General features: G+C 39.8%; 1 protein-coding gene and 1 long non-coding RNA gene across 14 annotated transcripts in view; one reads left to right on the forward strand and one right to left on the reverse strand.

Annotated features, from left to right (window-relative positions):
* Positions 1-19,010, forward strand: part of CSNK2A2 (casein kinase 2 alpha 2) — a 79,750-nt gene that overhangs the window by 41,056 nt on the left and 19,684 nt on the right. For 5 of the 12 annotated variants that reach the window (XR_012031416.1, XM_072826904.1, XM_072826903.1 and 2 more), the window contains 2 exons: positions 7,383-7,484; positions 9,812-9,862. The exons of 2 other annotated variants lie outside the window; for them this stretch is intronic. Coding sequence is in view for 9 of the 10 variants with exons in the window: in XM_072826904.1 (XP_072683005.1) it covers positions 7,383-7,484; positions 9,812-9,862 (153 nt within the window). In the remaining variant the exon portion in view is untranslated. Of the gene's footprint in view, positions 1-6,921; positions 6,994-7,382; positions 7,485-9,811; positions 9,863-19,010 lie in introns of those variants that run through there. 5 more of the 12 variants (XM_072826909.1, XM_072826914.1, XM_072826910.1 and 2 more) reach the window with 3 other exon arrangements.
* LOC140633816 (uncharacterized) lies at positions 3,586-6,701 on the reverse strand. 2 transcript variants are annotated; one of them, XR_012031418.1, is made up of 4 exons: positions 6,573-6,588; positions 5,856-5,945; positions 4,837-5,070; positions 3,586-3,772 (listed from the first exon to the last, which is right to left on the reverse strand). It is a non-coding gene; the product is annotated as an uncharacterized lncRNA (long non-coding RNA). The 2 variants fall into 2 exon arrangements; XR_012031417.1 differs by lacking the exon at positions 5,856-5,945 and having other exon boundaries at positions 6,573-6,701.

Consider the following 19,010-nt stretch of genomic DNA (forward strand, 5'->3'; position numbering starts at 1 on the left):
AAAGGCCTACTGTACTTCAACTGCAGGAAGGAAATGAATGTTAATGTCTACACGGTGACCAAGATAGAGGGTATATTCCATGAGGGTGGTATGTCTTCCCTTTTGGTCAATAAAGTTTTCCTTTAGTTCTTTCCAATAAATGAGGATGGTCAGATGGTGGTGAATGGCCCCAGAGGAGTTCTGTCATTTAATTAGCATCAGTAGATTTTTTTTTAGTATTTTTTTTTTTTTTTTTGGTCAAAACATATTGGAGCCCTTAAGAGGTTTTAGGAATTTAGAAGTTGGTGGGCACAATTTCTTGATATGAAATCAAAATTGATATTGATATTCAAGAAATATTGAATTCAATTCAAAATGATTTTCAAGAAATCTCTTGAAGTGAAATTCTGAGGTTAAAATCTTAAAATGTTCCAATCAATAGGAAGGTTATGTATTTTTTGGCAGAAATTGTTTTGAGGAGAAAAGGGAGGAGGGTAGGTGGTAAGGGTTAACGTTGGAGGGCAGAAAGCCCCTGAAATGCCGAAAGTTTCATCTTTTGATTTTGAAAAATCCGTTTCTCAGTTCCCTTGTAGTACCTCATTAGAAGGTACGTGCAGAAATAAAAGCACTTTTCCATTTTGAACAACTGGTAGCATTTTGTGGGCACCATCTATGTGTGGATTTCAGCCCTTCTTGGGATCCTTCAAGTTAAAACTGCTATTTCCTATATAGAAGTTAGGAGCAATACCACTTTTAAATAAACATGATGTTTTAAACCCATGCTGCACCAACTTGGAAATTTTCATATAAAAGAATAAGTTGGTAGTCTTTTTTTTTTTTTTTTTTTTAAAGATTTTATTTTATTTATTCATGATAGTCACAGAGAGAGAGAGAGAGAGAGAGAGAGGCAGAGACACAGGCAGAGGGAGAAGCGGGCTCCATGCACCGGGAGCCCGACGTGGGATTCGATCCCGGGTCTCCAGGATCGCGCCCTGGGCCAAAGGCAGGCGCCAAACCGCTGCGCCACCCAGGGATCCCGTCTGTTGGTAGTCTTATTTAAAGAGTTGGGCAAATCCATTTTTCCCCCAGAGGTTAAATCTCAAGATTAATGCAAAGAATGGTGTTACTACAAGTTTACTTTTTAAGTGTGCTTAACATATTTGTAGATATTTCTAAAATTCTGTGCTATGAGGCAGTAGTATTAGAAGAATGGGAGGCATACCGATCACCTATCTTGTGGGGTTGTTTCCTAGTGAGCAGACGATTGTCTAGTAGGTTCTATCAAAATGATGTCTGCTCCATGCTGGTGCGGGCTTGCTCCTTTATTTCTGCTTTCTCTGGTGGGTAGGTTTTTGCCCTCCATGTACTTTGTTAGGCAAGTGTACCAAAACATCTTCCTGAAGCAAGACATTAGTATTATCTAAAGTTTTTGTGATTTTTGAGTCCCACAAATATGGCAAAAAGTAGTTAAAATGGTATTATTAAAGTGCTCGTAACATCAAAAAGTATATAAATTTTAAAAATTATGTGAGAGGGACGCCTGGATGGCTCAGTGGTTGAGCGTCTGCCTTTGGCTCAGGTCGTGATCTGGGGGTCCTGGGATCGGGTCCTGCATTGGGCTCCCAGCAGGCAGCCTGCTTCTCACTCTGCCTCTGCTTCTGTCTCTCTCTCTCTCTCATGAATAAATAAAATATCTTTTTAAAAAATTATGTGAGAACTAGTCAGTGATGAGGGTTTAAGTTGTTTTGTTTTTTTTTACTTAGCATAAGCAAGCATGAGCAAGTAGAGAGGTAAAGGGAGAGGGAGAAAGGGAATCTCTAGCTGACTCCATGCTGAGTGCGGAGCCTGACTTCGGGCTCGAGATCATGACCTGAGCTGAAACCAGGAGTTGGCTGCCCAGATGATTAAGCCACCCAGGGGGCCCTAATCAGTGCTGCTCCCAGTATTGTGATTGTAGGGTCTGAGCTTGAGAGTACAGTGAAACAGAATCACGAAATAAGGGAGCAGAGAATCCAAATCCTTGTTGCAGATAAACTGAGACCCAGAGCATACAGTTTGCTCAGGATCAGGTGGCTAGGGGGTAGAAGCACTAGGGTCCTCTGTCCCTATCATGGAGTCTTAGAGATGTGAGGAGCAATTAGGACCTTTGCTGCATATTTGACTTCTTGAGGTGTTGAACTGTACTGGGAAGATGGATAAACACTCATTAGAAGTCAAATGAATTTGTTTCTAATGATTTGGGGGAGTTATTCTTCTGGAAGTTAAATGCTTGACTTGGAGGTTGCTAGACAGAGTGAGGTTAATGCATAAATGAAAAATGTTACTTTGCTCTCTTGGTTTGAAGCCACCATAACCAGTGTGTTTATACTTTTTTTTAACACATACAGTTTCCTTATGATGACTTGCCAGATTTGGGGGCTAACAGCTTTATCCCTTTAATATATTTGGGTTTGTTGGAGAGTGAGCCTTGTATAAAAAGAATATCTTGACATAGAGTACCCATTTTCATGTGTACAGCATGGCTCTAGATAATTTGTAAAGCCTTATTCTAGCATCTGCCACCTCATGATGAGGTTAATATAGTAGTTAAGACACATTGTAAATGGAGGTCAGAAGACTTGGGTTCTAGAACCAACCTCCTCATTTATACCTACTTGATTCTATTTTCTTACCTGTAAAATGCATATATGTTTTGTGTGAAACTCACGGGATTGTTAGGAGAATTAAATGAGATCTGGGGAGGGTAGGTAAATGACAGTGTTTTAGTGATCTACACAGTGCTGCTTTCCCAAAAGTGGCCCTGAAGGTAGACTGCCTGCATTCAGATGTTCATTCCCAACACTGAGAAGCTCTGTGACCTTGAGCAGTTACTTAAACTCTGCCTCAGTATCCTCATGTAAAATCGTGCCAATAGTATTCCTCTCAGAGTACTATTTTTTTTTTAAAGATTTTATTTATTTATTCATGAGAAACAGAGAGAGGCAGAGACACAGGCAGAGGGAGAAGCAGGCTCCATGCATGGAGCCCGACGTGGGACTCGATCCTGGGTCTCCAAGATCACGCCCTGGGCTGAAGGTAGTGCCAAACTGCTGAGCCACCCAGGCTGCCCTCTTAGAATACTATTAAAAGTGGATTAAATATGCCTAAAATTGTGCCTAGCGCTTAGCAATAAAGCATTGTTCTAATAATATTACAGTTGGGCCATGTGAATGATTTCATAGGGCAAAACTAGTAGCAGAAAGGACTATATACCATTCTCTTGATGAGACTCAAAAGGCCTGATGTATGCCTTTTTTAAATTAAGAAGAAACAAAAATTCTGAGAGTAACCAGTCTCATGGATTGATAACATAATTGGAAAGATGGGACTTGAACGATTAAGGGAAAAGTTGCTGTGAAGAAATGACATTGCTCAGGGATGCCTAGGTGGCTTAGCAGTTGGGCCTCTCTGCCTTTCGCTCAGGTTGTGATCCTGGGGTCCTGGGATTGAGTCCCCCATCGGGCTCCCTGCAGGGAGCCTGCTTCTCCCTCTGCCTGTTTGTCTATCTCTCTCCATGTTTCTCGTGAATAAATAAATAAGATCTTAAAAAAAAGAAAGAACAGCTCAGATGCTCAGATGATGTTTGTATTTGGGTCAGTTGCAGGGGATTTGAGAGATGCTCCCAAGGTAGTCAAATGCTGTCATCCAGGCTGAACTTTTCTGCCTTACTCTGTTCTTCATCCCTGGCAGCCAGTGTTCATTGTGATTGTTTACTGCAGGTGATGACATTAATCTCTCAGTTGTTGCTGTGGCACTGAAATAAAAGTTATTTACAGGTTTGAAAGTTCTGAGCTATCTTCCCACTTGTCTTGAATTTATTGATTCAGTTGTGCTTAGAAAGAAATTAAAATGCTTGCCCATTAGCATTTGCTGGGAGTTATTGAGGTCCTAATTCTTACGGCCTGTGTATACATTAGTTCACAAATTGAATCACAACTGAATGTTAGCAGTTGAAATCATGCTCAGATCTGGCTTTTTAAAATCAGCCATAAGTAAATAGAACAGCTCACTGACTTCATTAACTAAGCAGCCCATTGCTAAATTTGTCTTTTAAATTTTTTAATGTTGGTCAATAGGGAGAAAGAAGTGGTATCTTACTCTTGGATTACATTGAATAGGGTTGTCCTCAGTAGCTGGGACTCTCCACCATGTGGGCAGAAACCTTTAAGAAAGTTCCTTCCTTCTACTCCCTCTCTCTTTCTCTTTTTCTTTCTCTTTCTCTCTTGTTTTTTCCTTTCCTCCCTCCCTCCCTCCCTTTCCTTCCTTTCCTGAGCTCATGCACAAAAAATTTCAAATTGAGTTTTTTCCTTTTAAACATTCCCTCTAGGTGTGTGCCAAAATTCATTTATTATTGAAACTTGATTTAATACTTTAATTTCTTAAAATTTTTTTTATCTACTAGACTTTGTAAAAAAACAAAATGGTGAAGGGATTGGGAGGCCGTTAAGCTGATGGATTTCGAATCTTTTAATCAGATATTCTCTCAATTGGAGTAAATTAACCTTAGGTGGGAGAGACTTTGTCTAGCAGGATGAAATGATGAGACTGTGATGGAAGTGAGCATTTTCTCCATGTAGCTGTGGGTAGATGAAGGCAGACACTGGGCTACAGGTATAAAGCAGAATATTTTTGTAAAATCCGTGATCTATTTTCCATAGGATGCCAAGGGTCTTCCTTCATAATTTCTAACATTTTCCCATTCTGTTTACAACCTTAAAATGATTACTTTCAATTCCCTGGGAGCTCATTGGTTTTTTAGCTTCTGGGGCATCTCCCGGGTTCAGATAAACAAGCTTGAGGCTAAAGGGAGTTAGTTACCTGTAACCTGGTTCCTGTAGAGAATAGATGTCCATGCTTTGGAGGGGTGTCCTGGGCCGTAGGTCACTTTCCTTTTTTACAAGCTCTGGGTCTTTTGTCAGGATGTAAGGACTTCAGGTGCTCTGTGAGACCATTGTGCCAGTTCAGAATGGCCCTGCTGTCGCAGTCTCTGAGAAAGTTGTTGGACAGGTGACAGTTGGGCAGCAAAATATGCTCACTTGCTCCATAAGTTACCTTAGGACATAATGAAAGATACCTTAATCTCAGTGGCATTGTCCAGGAACAGTGTGCCTGCGTGACCTGTTACTGACTACGGGAGAGCAAAGCAAGGCTTTACATGGGGCATTGTCATAAAGGCAACTTATTTAATGGGTTACCCCTTACTAATTCACTGTTAGAGGGAGAGGAAGGGTTTTAGTGTATACAGATCTCTGGCTGTGGTGTATTTTTTCCTGTGTGATCAGTCTCAGATCTGTAACTGCTTTCCAGGAGTGGATGACAACTCTCAAATTTTTTTACATTGAATATACTGGTAGCAGTGTCTGAATTTAATAGATAAGATAGCCAGCTTTTATTTTTCTTTTAACTTTGTGACGTAATTTCAGATTTAAAGAAAAGTTTCAAGAATTCCCATATATCTTTCACTCAGATTTCTCAAATGTTAACATTTGCTTAATGCTTCTGTCTTATATATATATGTATAAATACACATATATGTATATACATATATAATTATGTGCTTGAGAATTAATCGCAGTAATCTTTACTGTAGTGTACATTTCCTAAAAACAAGGACAATTCTTATGTAATCCCACAGTGCCACAATAAAAAATCAGAAATCAGCATTGATACAATGCTGTTAACTATTCTACAGCCATTGTTCTCATTTGCCAGTTGTCCATATGATGTCCTTTATAGCAAAAGAAAATCCCAGGTCATGTGTTACATTCAGTTGCCATTTCTTTTTAATCTGGAACAGTTGTTTCATCTGTTTCATGACTGGCATTTTTGAAGCTTACTTATTTTGTAATACGTCCTTCTCTGGATGTTTTTTTGATCAAGTTGTACATCATGTTTGAGTGATTTATTTCCCCAAAGTATTGAGCTCCCTAAATATGAAAAAAGGGAATCGGTATGATTCCTTAGTGGAATTGGGAGAGAGACACATTAGCCAGATCTACTCTCCTGGGAACCCTGACAAAGGGGACATGAGTGTGGCAGCTGGCTTGGAAGAATACAGCTAGATTCCAGTCGGTCAAGCACCCAGTTAGAGGTGATGCAGGTGCTCTGTGTTTCATAATCTCCCTCTGTTTTATTACTGTTTAAAGCTGTAGCTTAGTGACCAACAAGAGATGACAGTTTCTCTGGCATACGTATACATCTCTTCCCTCCCACCACCACATGCACGCAGGCTTTTCAAATCTTATTTCATTGCCAACCCATTGGACTCTCTTTGCCTATGCTATCAGAATAGTGTCTAGTACCCAGTGATAGAATACTCCTTTTCCTTAGTTCCCTTTCTCTCATAGCCACACTTGGGAAGTGAGAGCACCATGGGCAAGAGGGAGGCTGCAAAGTTATTGTCTAGATCTAGATTGTGCCCCTGCTCTTCACTGTCAGCTGTGGGACCTTGGGCAAATGGTTCAACTAAGCTGAGTCTACTACATAGGAATTTTGTGGTTTATTACTAACTAAAAATATGAAAATAATAAAGCTCACATTTATTAAGTGCTTACCATGTGCCAATCAAATGTTCTAAGTGCTTTGTCATACATAGCTGATTGTGATGTGTCTCTTATTCCAGAATTACATTCTTCAGATTCTTTAAGACAAGAAATAGCACATATAATGCTTGTATTTCTGATTGAGAGCTTTAGTTTTTCTGTCCAGATGAGGTTAGCAGGTAGCAGTTTCCAATCAGTACTGTATCAGAGATCAGTTTTCTCCTCTGCTGATCCATCATCTCTTTCTTTAGAAGTGGGATCTGTTGGGTAGTTTATTGGCTCTGTGCTGATTTCAGATTCTAGATGTTGAGGAAATGGGAGTGGCAACAGGAAATAGGAGCCAGCAGCTGGGAAACAAGTTTGTAACTTGATGTCAATGAACTGGTCTTTGCTCCTGGAAGACAAAATTACATGTAACTCATTGGAAGAGCAGGTGTCTCACCATTTTGTTTCAGTTTTTCTATTCACAAGTGCATGATATACAGCTGTTCAGAGCTATAACTGCACATTCCATTTGGCAGTTATCTAGAAAGCATTTTATTTTTAAAGTAAGACATGGGTGTTCAAAATTTGTAAGTGTCCTAAATGTAACTACCTAAAGATCTGACACATATGCTATATGAGTCTGTATTTAACTTAATCTCAAACATTCTCAAGGACAGGCCCCATTTTATCTTGATTTCTCTTTTCTGATTTAGACATTCTAACATAACACGGTGTGCAAGATAGTGCAGTATCCACTTGATTAGCTGACATTGTTTTAAGGTTTTATTTATTAACTTCAAAAGGAATCTCACTTCCAATTGCTCTTGTGTATTTAAGCCAGTGAAGAAAAAGAAGATAAAACGAGAGGTTAAGATTCTGGAGAACCTTCGTGGTGGAACAAATATCATTAAGCTGATTGACACTGTGAAGGACCCTGTGGTAGGTGCCTGGTGGTTGGGGAAGATGGAGAGAGTGGATGAGTGAGTGAGTATGTGTGTGCAAGACACAGAATGTCAAAATAATGAGCAACATCATTACATAGTGGGAATGATTGTGTTTGTCTTTACTCCTGAGTAGTTCTGAAAACCAGAAAAAATCATGATGGCCCAGTGATAAAAGTAGCCACCACCACTTTTATAGAACCTAAAAGTGTATATAGAAAAATCCCTGTCCCCAGTTTATTACCTCGTTCTGATTCAGCCCACAAATGTTCGCTGAACGTCATCTTTAAGCCCCTATTTTTCTCCTAATTTTGAAAGCTTATTATCGCCACTTAGCCTTATTTTGCTTCACTTAAGCCTGACACTTGAAAGTCTGACTTTACAGAAGGAAATAACCAAATCTCTCCACGTGGATACCTGGCAGAGAGATCACAGCCCCACTGACCCACTAAGGAAGGCATCTTGCTGTTTCTCATACTAGGCTTTAATTCATGGTGTCACATTGTATATACTGATACAACTAAACTGTTTTTGTTAAAAATGCTTACTTTGTAGCCATTTGAGATGTGTTTGGTTTTGTTTTCTCTTCTTGAGTAACTTAACCTGATGTTTATGATTAGCTAAAGTTTTTATGTACCACCTCCCATCCCATTTCTGTCCTTCACCTGTTCTACCTCACCTGTTTTCCTGTCCTCCCATGATAGCTTTTTGTGTAAGAGGTAGGTCTTTGATTCTGTCTGCTGAAGACATTCTAAAGAAACGATGTACTAGCTGACATGCATTGAAAGCTTACTATGTACAGGCCCTGTTGTGGACCTCACAACCATCCTTAGCAATCCACTGGAGTAAGTACTGTTGTTGGCCAAAATGTGATACTGTACAGATAAGAAAACTGAAGGCTATGAAGGTTCAGTAGTTTGTTCAAGATTGTACAGTATCATCAAATTGAAGAATAAGACTGAGAAGAATGGTTATATATTAGATTCTAGCTAATTGGCATTAAAAATATATCAGCCTGATCAGCTCGGATTGACTTTAGAGTGACTAGCTCTGGACTCCATAATCTTTGAAATTGGCCTGCAGTGTGAGCCAGTACATACTATTGTTGGATGAGGAGCCTCTTCATTTTGCCTTTTTTTTTTTTTTTAAGTTAATAGGACTTAAGTGATAACTTGTCTTAACTTTGTTGCCTTAGGCATGTGTGTGTTTTATAGACTATATAACACAAGTAAATCCGTGGATGAGAACCAAGGTGTGGGGAGCCCTCATCCCCAAAACTTAAGGAAATGGGCTTGCTCCCAGGCAGTAGAGCGATCTGGTGGTCTTGAAACCCTGTCACCTTTAGGCTAGTGAGGAACCCTTTGACCGGGGCTGCCGCGACTGCTGCTTGTTCTGACAAAGACCGGTGTGCATGTACTGTGGCCTGTTAACTAGGTAACTTTCACCTGCTTCCTTGAGCAAAACTTCCCAGCCTTAAAGATTTCCAAGGTGATTTTCTTTCTCTGACCTGTTAAACCCCTGCTTCTCCCCCAATTGTGGAAGCTTATTACTGCTAATGAGCATTTTTATCTTACTTAAGTAAATCTGACATTTGAAAAATTTGTACAAGGAAATAAATATTGGACATTTTGTACTCATTGCATTAAAGATTGTAGCACTTTAGAAATAGTTGGTTATGTATGATTTTGGTGGGGTGGGAACATATCTACTTTGTAAATTGAGACATTCTCTAAGGGTGTCTAGCCAAGGCAATAATTTCACATTATAGCTTACTGATAATCATAGATATTTTCCTTTTGGATCCTGAAAAGGCCTCTGATAGATTCCCAAGACCTATGATAATTTTGTAAAATGCATCTGGCTTGCTAAACCAAGGTGAAAACATGTCACTCCTTTTGTGGTTGGCAGACTGGAACACTGCAGAGTATAAATCTGCACATAATGTGCCAGGCCCACTGACAGGTTAGTCAGAGAATACATTTCCTTCAAAACAAAACAAAAAACACTTGTGAAAAATGTCAACCATTTACAGAAGTAAAGTGAATGATATAATGAACCTCCCTGCACACATCACTCAACTTTAGCAGTGCCTCAACTTGTTGCCAAATTTGTTTCCTCTCCCTACCACCCACTTTCCCACCACTGCCATCCCCACTTATTTCAAAGCAAATTCCAGTCACCTAGTCTTGAGAAGATACTTAATAGGCTCTCCAAGATGAGTATATCCCTTTTTCATTTAAGTGGGATTGGGGATGGATTGGTACAACAGAGGCAAAGGACTTTATTGTTTGAATACTTATAAGGCATTACTATTCTCTCTTGCAGTCAAAGACACCAGCTTTGGTATTTGAATATATCAATAATACAGATTTTAAGGTGCGTATATGCTTTTTCTTTCTGGCATGGGTTAATTGGGGGATGGGCAGGTGGTGATAGTACACTCCAGAACAGGAGGGGACCAGGAAAAATCATTGGTGAGAGTGGGAAGCAACAGATCGGATTCCTTACAGCATGAGTATAGGATGCAGAAAGTGGGTTGGGTTCTTGTATTTGGTGAAATTACTCATCACCCTTTGCCTTGCTTACCTGAGGAATAACTACTGGGCTGGGTCTAAACTAATGCCTCATCTGTAACACTCCTGTTTTGGACAACATAGTTTTAGGCAGATACTTGATTTGCATAGGAATCTTCCATTGCTGATAGGAAGCAATAAAGGGATACAGGGCCTGTGTGAAAAGAAACAGTACATGGGATTCAAGCTATGAGTGTGTGTGTGTCTATTAACACTAAACAAAGCAAGGGACACTGAAGAGCTAGTTAAGTGTCACTGCACTTTAGAAAAGCCCTATCCTAGGTATTTACATTTCTTATAAATGCATTATAAATTAATCCATATTAATTTAGATTTAAAATATGCTTCTAAAAGGATGGTTTTAAGCTGGTTTTTCATGAGTTTGTATTGTTCAGACACTACAACCTTAACTTCTGGTAAGGTCTCTGGGGCCAGGCATCCTGGACATGGTAGAGCATAATAATATATGAAAACCAGTATAAACAGTAAGGAGGGCGCTCGATGGGGTGAGCTCTGGGTGTTCTACTATGTATAGGTTGGCAAATTGAATTTAAATAAAATATTTTTTAAAAAAGAAAACCAATATAAAAACAATTGTGGTGTTGAGTTTGAGAAGAGTTGTGAGACCTTTTAGATGATAATACTCTGTCAGTGAATAAAAGGCTTGTGATTTTGTTGTGATGGAAGTTAGGGCCAAAACCAAATCTGTAGTTGAAAGATGCTAGTATTGAGAATGAAACTTTGGGATAGAAATAAGAGCTTCATCTCACCTTTAATATTTCTCAGGTGACCACTCTAAAAACAACTCTAAGGTTTATTAGTAGAAAATAAGTAAACACAGATATTACAATTTATGAAACAATAAGCAAATTTTACATACAGTACAGCTTTTCGATATATAACAAGTTTCCTTGTTAATGTGTCTCAAAGGTGAAGTTAATAGTGAGCTCATAGCAGTAGAACATAAATGTTTTTTCATCAGCCTAGCAGTGCTTAGCTAGTGCTGATACAAACATCTGATCCCACTTTTGCAACTAATGACCCAATGTATCAAGGTGTAGGTACATGAGTGGGAATGTGTATTTCTTAATGAAACCAAACATTTTCCTAAATGCCAAAAGTTTAAAAGCTGGCCTTAATGAAACTTGTTGGAGAAATGCCTGAATTTTAAATGCTCCTGCCTCCTTTTTTCTTTTTTCCTTTTTTTTAAATTTTTTTATTTTTTAAGATTTTTTAATTTATTTTTTCATGAGACACAGAGAGAGAGAGGCAGAGAAACAGGCTCCATGCAGGGAGCCCAACACGGGACTCGATCCCAGGTCTCTAGGATCACGTCCTGGGCTGAAGGCAGCACTAAACCACTGAGTCACCTGGCTGCCTTCCTTTTTTGTTATTTTGGTTTTTTGGTTTTTTTTTTTAAGATTTTATTTATTCATGAGAGAGACAGAGAGAGAGGCAGAGACATAGGCAGAGGGAGAAGCAAGCTCCATGCAGGGAGCCTGATGTGGGACTGGATCCCAGAACCCCGGAATCACGACCTGAGCCCAAAGGCAGATGCTCAACCACTGAGCCACCCAGGCACCCATGCTCTTGCCTCCTTAATGAATTTTTACCAGTTGTCTGGCCACACATATAAAATTTTCACTTCAGCATTTTGTATTTCTTAAATTGACGGGTATCCTGTTGATGTAACAGCAGGCAACAGTTCAGCAGGAATTTTTAACTCCCTGGACAAATCTTACTTCTAATACATCTTAACTCTCAAAGGAATGCCTTAATGGCACACATTCTTCTCTAGGAGCTTCCTTTAAAGAGGTCATGGAAAATTAATGTTTTTGAGCCATGCATATCTGAAAACATTTTTATTTTATCTTTCCAGTTAACATACTGGCCGTGGCATAGAATTCTGGATTGTAACTAATAATTTTCTCAAAATTTTGAAGAGCTTTTTCCAGTATTACCACTGAAGCCATTCTGGCTTCACCTTACGTGATCTGATTTTGGTTTTGGTTTTTTCTTTTGAAAGCTTTTAGGATTTTCTCTTCAGTCACAGTCTGAAATTTCACAATGATGTTCCTTCGAATGGGTCACTTTTATCTTTTGTTCTGGACACTTGCTGGGCCTTTTCAATCTAGAAATTCATGTCCTTCTATTTTGGAACAATATTTTTAACATTCTTTGATTTCCTTCCTTTCTTCGTTGTTCTCGCTTTCTAGAACTCCTTCAAATGTTAGATTTCATCTCAGCTCTGTTCTGTTCTCTGAACTTTTAAAGGTAGTATCCTGTTCTTTGATGTAATTTCTATTTTTTCACTGAGAATGTGTGGGTTCCCCCCCCCATGATGTTTTCTTCAATTTCTTAAATTCCTTTTTTGCGTGTTCTTGTTTTTTGTCTCTGTCACACTTGTCTGATATGTCATGGTTTTTGACTGTCTACTCTTATAGAGTCATGAAATTACTGATGACTGCTTGTCAGCTCCTGTGTAGAGCTTGCAAGCCTGGCTGTGGGCCTCCTGGCCTCCAGCAGGGGGGCGCTATGGGGAATGTTACGTATACTTTCTCATAATTCCCCTTTTCAGTGTGGTGGTTTTAAGCCTATTTTCCTGTTTTCAGCTGAATCTGTTTACTCTTTCATTGATACCCAGGGTCACTGATTCCTGAGCCTTCCTATGGTTCTTCCATGTGAGGTTGTCTGGTTCTGGATTCCCTCTACTCTTTTTGGTCTGCTGTGTCAGTTGGACATTTTGATCTAGCTTCAAAATGTCATTGTAGGGCAGCCCGAGTGGCTCAGTGGTTTAGCACCACCTTCAGCCCAGGGCGTGATCCAGGAGACCCAAGATAGAGTTCCGCGTTGGGCTCCCTGCATGGTGCCTGCTTCTCCCTCTGCCTGTGTCTCTGCCTCTCTCTCTCTCTCTCTCTCTGTGTGTGACTATCATAAATAAAAAATAAAAATTAAAAAAAAAATAGAGATTATCTAGATATCTTTAGGGAGGGAAGGGAGACTTTGGACTATCCTTTTCAGAATGTACACACATATAAATGAAAGGTTTATTCTGGTTTTCTGTCTCTTCTTGAGTCTTTTTGGATGGTATCTATTTCTAAAGTTGTCCACTTTTTTTCTTATTTAAGATTTTATTTATTTATTTGAGAGAGCATGAGTTAGGAGAAGAGAAGAAGTGGCATTCAGAGGCATCATGTGCCTGTTAGGAGAAGAGGGAGAAGAGGGAGACGAAGCCAGAGGTGTGTAGTCCTCCTGAGAAGCAGACTCTGCTGAGCTGGGAGCCCTGATGTGGAGCTCAATCCCAGGACCCTGGGATCATGACCTGAGCTAAAGGCAGATGCTTAACCCACTGAGCCACCCAAGTACCCCTAAAGTTGTCCACTTTCAATCTTACTTAAAACTGTTAATAGAATTCTCTTAGAGCTCAGAGACTTTAATATGTTTGTAATTACGTTTTCTTTTAAAGATTTTGTTTATTTGACAGAGCACAGAGGAAGACTGAGAGGGAGACGACTCCCTGCTAAGCAGGGAGCCTGATGTGGGGCTCAATCCCAGGACCCTGGGACATGACCTGAGCTGAAGACAAATGTTTAACCGATTGAACCACCCAGGCACCTCTTTCTTTACATTTTTAACATTATTTGTACCTTTTCTCTCTTTTTAAAAATTACCAGTGTTGCTAGAGATCTCAATAGTAGTTTCAAAGAAACAGCTTTTGGGTTTGTTTTTTTTCTTAATTTTTTTTTAATTTAAATTCAGTTTGCCAACTTAGAGTATAACACCCAGTGTTCACCCCATCAAGTGCCCTCCTCAGTGCCCGTCACCCAGCTACCCCATCCCCCTACCCACCTCCCTTTCTGCAACCATTTGTTTCCCAGAGTTAGGAGTCTTTCTTGGTTTGTCTCCCTCTTCTCATTTTCCCCTCCTTTCCCTTATAACTTTTGGTTTTATTAAATGTTTTTGTTTTTTCTATTTCCTTGCTTCTATTTTCTTTCTTCCTCCCTTCTTTGTTCCTTTTAACTCTTTTCTTTCTTGGGTTTTCATTGTTTTCCCCCTAACTTCTTGAGTCAAAGTCTGCTCATTTCAAGTGTTTCTGTCTTTCTTGATTAATGGTAAGTGGGCTTTAAATCTGTGCTTACTCCAAGGACCATCTTAGCTACATTCTGTGCTTATGAAATTCACTTCTGTATAGGTTTCAAATCAGACATTAAATTTCCAGGGGGCACCCGAGTCAGTCAGTTGAGCATTAAACTCTTGGTTTCAGCTCGGGTCATGATCTCAGAGTTGTGGGATTGAGCCCTGTGGGCCCCTCGCTCAGTGTGGTATCTACTTGTTTCTTTCCCCTCTCCCTCTGCAACTCCACCTGCACGAATGGGCTTGCATGCACACATACTCTTTCTCAAATAAATAAATCTTCATTTTTTTAAAAAAAATCTTCATTTTAAAGTTGTACAAATTCCAAACTCATGAATTTGGGGTTTTCTCCTCAAACTATGTACTTTGAAATCTTTTAAACCTACTGAAAATTGGAAGGAGTAGCACAATTAATACTCTCATGTTTTTCTCTTAGATTTACTGGTTGATAGTATCTACCATATTTGCAGTTCTCTTCCTTACCTTACCCTCCCTTCTTTTTTTTTTTTTTTCCCTTCTTTATCTTTTTATTGAAATCTTCTCAAAGTAAGTTGTAGGCATCTTGATATTTCACTCCTAAATATGCTAGCACTAGAACTAAGTAGGACCTTTTCCTACTTGCCAGTACTATTAGGACACTTGGAATTCAATACTTACACAATAATGCTATCTGATACACAGTAGAGTCCATATTTAAGAGTTTCCTAGTAATTATTGTCCTAGGAATGTCCTTCATAGAAGCTGTATAATTGTGAATAATATGAGGGAGGATCCACATGGTTTTTTAACAAAGATAGTCTTTTGTTGTTAATTCCTAATTTGGCTGCACTGTGTTTAGAGGAACATGACCTATATAATGTTGGTTATTTGGACTTTGTTGGCGATTGCTTTGCGACTTTAGTGCATGGCCATTTTTTTACATCAAGCTTGTAATTTAGTTCAGATCTTCTGTGGCCTTATCGTTTTTCCCCTTCATACTTCATTTTATGGTAGAGGTACTGGTTTGGTCAATTTCTCCTTGAAATAGTTATGCTTTATATGTGTCAAAGCGATCATAACAGATACATAGTGACACTCAGGAAAAAAAAAAAAAAGACAAAACTTCCAAACAAAGGAATAGGAAAAGCCAGTCTCTAAAAGTTGGAATAAACAGTTATAGAAAACTCCACAAACTTGACATTTTCTCAGGGAAATTAATGTAGAGTTTATGGCAGAAAAGGTTTCTTCTCAGTTTTCTTTCCCTTTGGAAGAGTATAAATGAAAATGAATAGACATTTTAAGCAAAGTATATCATCTGGACATTTTAAAGATTGATAAGGTACCCTGAGTAGAGTCCATTTGAGAAGATAGTAGACCCAAGTTGCTCTGTGGAGAATTTCTGAATCCCTCCTATAGAAGTGGGCCTTGACTAGCTGATGTCCTAAGGCCTTGTTAATGCTGTTTGAGTTTGATGTGGAGATCTTCTAAGATGTTTTTGGGTGATTAATAATAACTTTGATTTGCTTGATTAATGATTTTTTCTACTTCCTTAAATTTCTAAAAATATTGACCTTGATTTTATTCTGGATCTTGCGGTTATGCGTAATGCCAGAACTGGTGATAACTGCATTAAGCATCTTTGACTTTATATCCCACTCCCCCCCAGTTTTTCTTCTCCCTACGTGGGGACCACTGGGATTTCTGGATACAGACCAAGCTGTGTGTGTAAGGGAATCTGCAAGCTCTGTGTGCAGGGTGAGAGTTAGCTGTGTTGGTGATTCCCACATATGGCTTGCTGAGATGTGTAGTCCTCCTGAATGAGTTCTCAGGGATGGGGCCTGAGGAACCTATAGCTGACTGGTATGCTGAAATATACCTGCAGTCAGAGGACCAACAGGTATACAGCAAGAGCGAGGCCCACGTGAGGCCATTCTATTCTGGGTGGTAGTTTGAGACCAAAGAGGTTCTGAGGCCATTGATCAGATTGCCTTTTTTCCCATTGTCCTCAGACTTTCTGAGATTAATAAAAAGTCCCAGAAAATTTCCACCTTGGGCCTTTTGAGTAGTCCTAGAGTAGGCCTGGTTCCTAAGAAAATGCCAGTGTGTTTGAGGCTTTGAGACCAAACAAGGATTGATGATTGGTTTCTTCCTCAGCACCTTTGTAATCTTCTGGGAAGCATAGGCTTGTTTTTGATAAGTCACTTATTTCATGAAAACACAAGCAAAGCTAATTTCCTGCCAACATTTCACAGTCGGTTGGTTAACAATGTTCTCCACATAGCTGGCCAAGAAGAATGGAAGAAAAGTGTGGTTCTTGTGAAATTTCCCTTTATAACTTGTCATGGACTCTTTAACACTTGTGTTTCCTGGAAGACAGTTTTAATTTTGTTCCATTGACTCGTGAACATCTTCAAAGGCAAATATTTATCGACTGCCTTCTGGGTACCGCCATTCATGGGTGAGGTATATATACAGCATGTACTACTCTGCTGTTGTGTTACCCAAATACTTAGAATATGGACCAGGTTGTATGGTGGCCCCTACCATACTTGAGGGAGGAAAAGCAAAGATCTTGAGTTAGTAAGCTGGTGACTACCACCAGCCACAGCACCTATTTTTTCCCCATGAGGTGTGTGCCTGATGTGCCAGGACACTAGCATGGGACTTGGGATGCAGGCAGAGTGGAGCGGCCTCTTGTTGCACACAGCCAAGTGCCTGAGTGGGGAACATTAACTCCAGGGACACCCCCGAGGACAGTAAATAGCAAGAGAGTTCAGATAAGGAAGGGGGACCACCATCAGCTCTCTTGACTTAACAGGCTAAGGGAGAGGGATGATGTGTTCTAGGTTTGGAAAGAGGTAGGGACCCGGAAAAGAAAGAACAGAGGAGGCAAGCAGGTTTATTTGGCCAGAGTTGGAGACCCCCTGGGGGCAACAGTGGGAACAGAGCCACAAAAGTAGATGAAGCCAGACTGTGGACCTTGACAAGTCCTGAATTTTAGGCCCAGGAGGTAAAATGTTCTAGATGTAGTTTGGTCTCCTTCCCAGAGCTCCTAAGAGATGGGAGTGAATGTCAGCCTATCATTTGGGACTTCATAATGTATTAGGCCTGACCACTGTATTCATTTAGTGTTTTATATTACATAACATTGAGGTTGGTTGGAGTAGCTAGAAATATTATATTGGCAATCCAAGGACGTTTTGTGTTCTGTCTTAACACCATTTACACAGATGCCTGGTATGGATACCACATGATAGGAGAGGAAAACCTTCCACAGATAAAAGTCCAAATGATAAAATACTGCATATTTGTTCTCTGTAAGTAAAATATTCCAACCTTCAGAGGGTTAGGAAATGCTTGCTTCACTGTCATGTGCCTGTATATTGACTTGAGGTTAAACTTGGCACAGTGTCTAGGAGTGATGTCCTTAATCCTCGGAGGAGGAGCTGATTTGACACCCAGAGATAGTATCTTCAGCTCGTGTCTGTACATATGGGTTGTTGGTATGCCGGCTGAGAAATCTTCCTTGCCATGCGGAGCCAAGCTGGAGGACAGAATACTTGGGTGTTTGGCTGTTCTGAAGTTGAATCCACTCCTGAGCCAGAGTGGTGCTGTGCTAGTGCCATCTGTGCAGTTCCCCCTAAGCCAGGTTAGCCTCCCATAGCAGGGCAGCTCCCAGGCACCACCGGTGTTTGATCCGCACGTTCTCATGCTCTGTGCTGGCTGCTGCCTGAGGTTGAAGAAATCAAATACTCTTACCAAGCCAGAGGGAGAATTACTCTTCTCAATGGAAAATTTGAGGAGGAAGCTAAATCCTGGTGTTCTTAGAGGATGTTAAATTTGGCAAATTGTTTATCTTTCTGAACAGGTGACGTAGTTACATGGATCTAGAATATAAAATGGTACACAATGAAAAATTTCCTTTATTTCCCCGTGTGCCAGCTGTCCATCCCCCACACGCATATATGCAAAATCACCCACATATTAATGTCCATATATCATTATAAATACAAACAAGTTGGGATGTGTAGTTTTACTTCCTCCTTACACAGATACAATTGTATATGCTGATCAGAGCTCCTTAGAGAGCTTCCCTCTTACTGCCTGAGTCTTCAGTAAAGAAACAAAGGATGTTTTAAAAAGTGTACTGATTTTCTAGAAGGTGCTGCTTTGGACTGATGGGGAAACATATACTTGGAATTGATTACTAAAAATAATAGTATAGTTTCTGATGAAGGTTTGTGATGACTTTAATGAACCTGGATGTATTAATGCTACTCTGCCTCTTAAAAATTGAAATTAAAAAAACAAAACTCCTAGTGGGTATGTCTGTGTCCCAGTATGAGAACTGTTTGCATGTCCTTTTGACCTGGAATCATTTTCAGTGCCTATGTCTATTCTTTTTTTCTGTAACATCTCACTCTCGTACTCCTTTCTTAAGTCTCTTACCATCTGCCAGAACCAAGCAGGTGGACTGTCTTGCCACTTTTTACCACGTGGGCCAATGAAGTTCTTCAGGTTCTGCTCTGCACTCAGAACTTAGTTCTCTGACGGACACTGCTGCTCCAGTGGATTACTTTGTTTGAAGTATAGTAAGAATATGAGGACAATTTGACAACTTGGGCTTTATCTCCATAATAATGTAATTTAGGGTGTTGAAATGATGGAGCATTGAACAAGTTTTTAGAAGATCCACAGTGAATTAAGTGTTTCTCTCCCTTGGAGTTCCACACACACCCCACCCCACACACAAAAAAAACTAAAGTATTATACCCTCATCTTTGGTCTTTGTCTCATTTGTTCCAGATCAAGTGGTAAAAAGTCCTGGGGTTCTTCAG

Source organism: Canis lupus, chromosome 5 (assembly GCF_048164855.1).
Source record: "Canis lupus baileyi chromosome 5, mCanLup2.hap1, whole genome shotgun sequence".
NCBI lineage: Eukaryota > Metazoa > Chordata > Mammalia > Carnivora > Canidae > Canis > Canis lupus.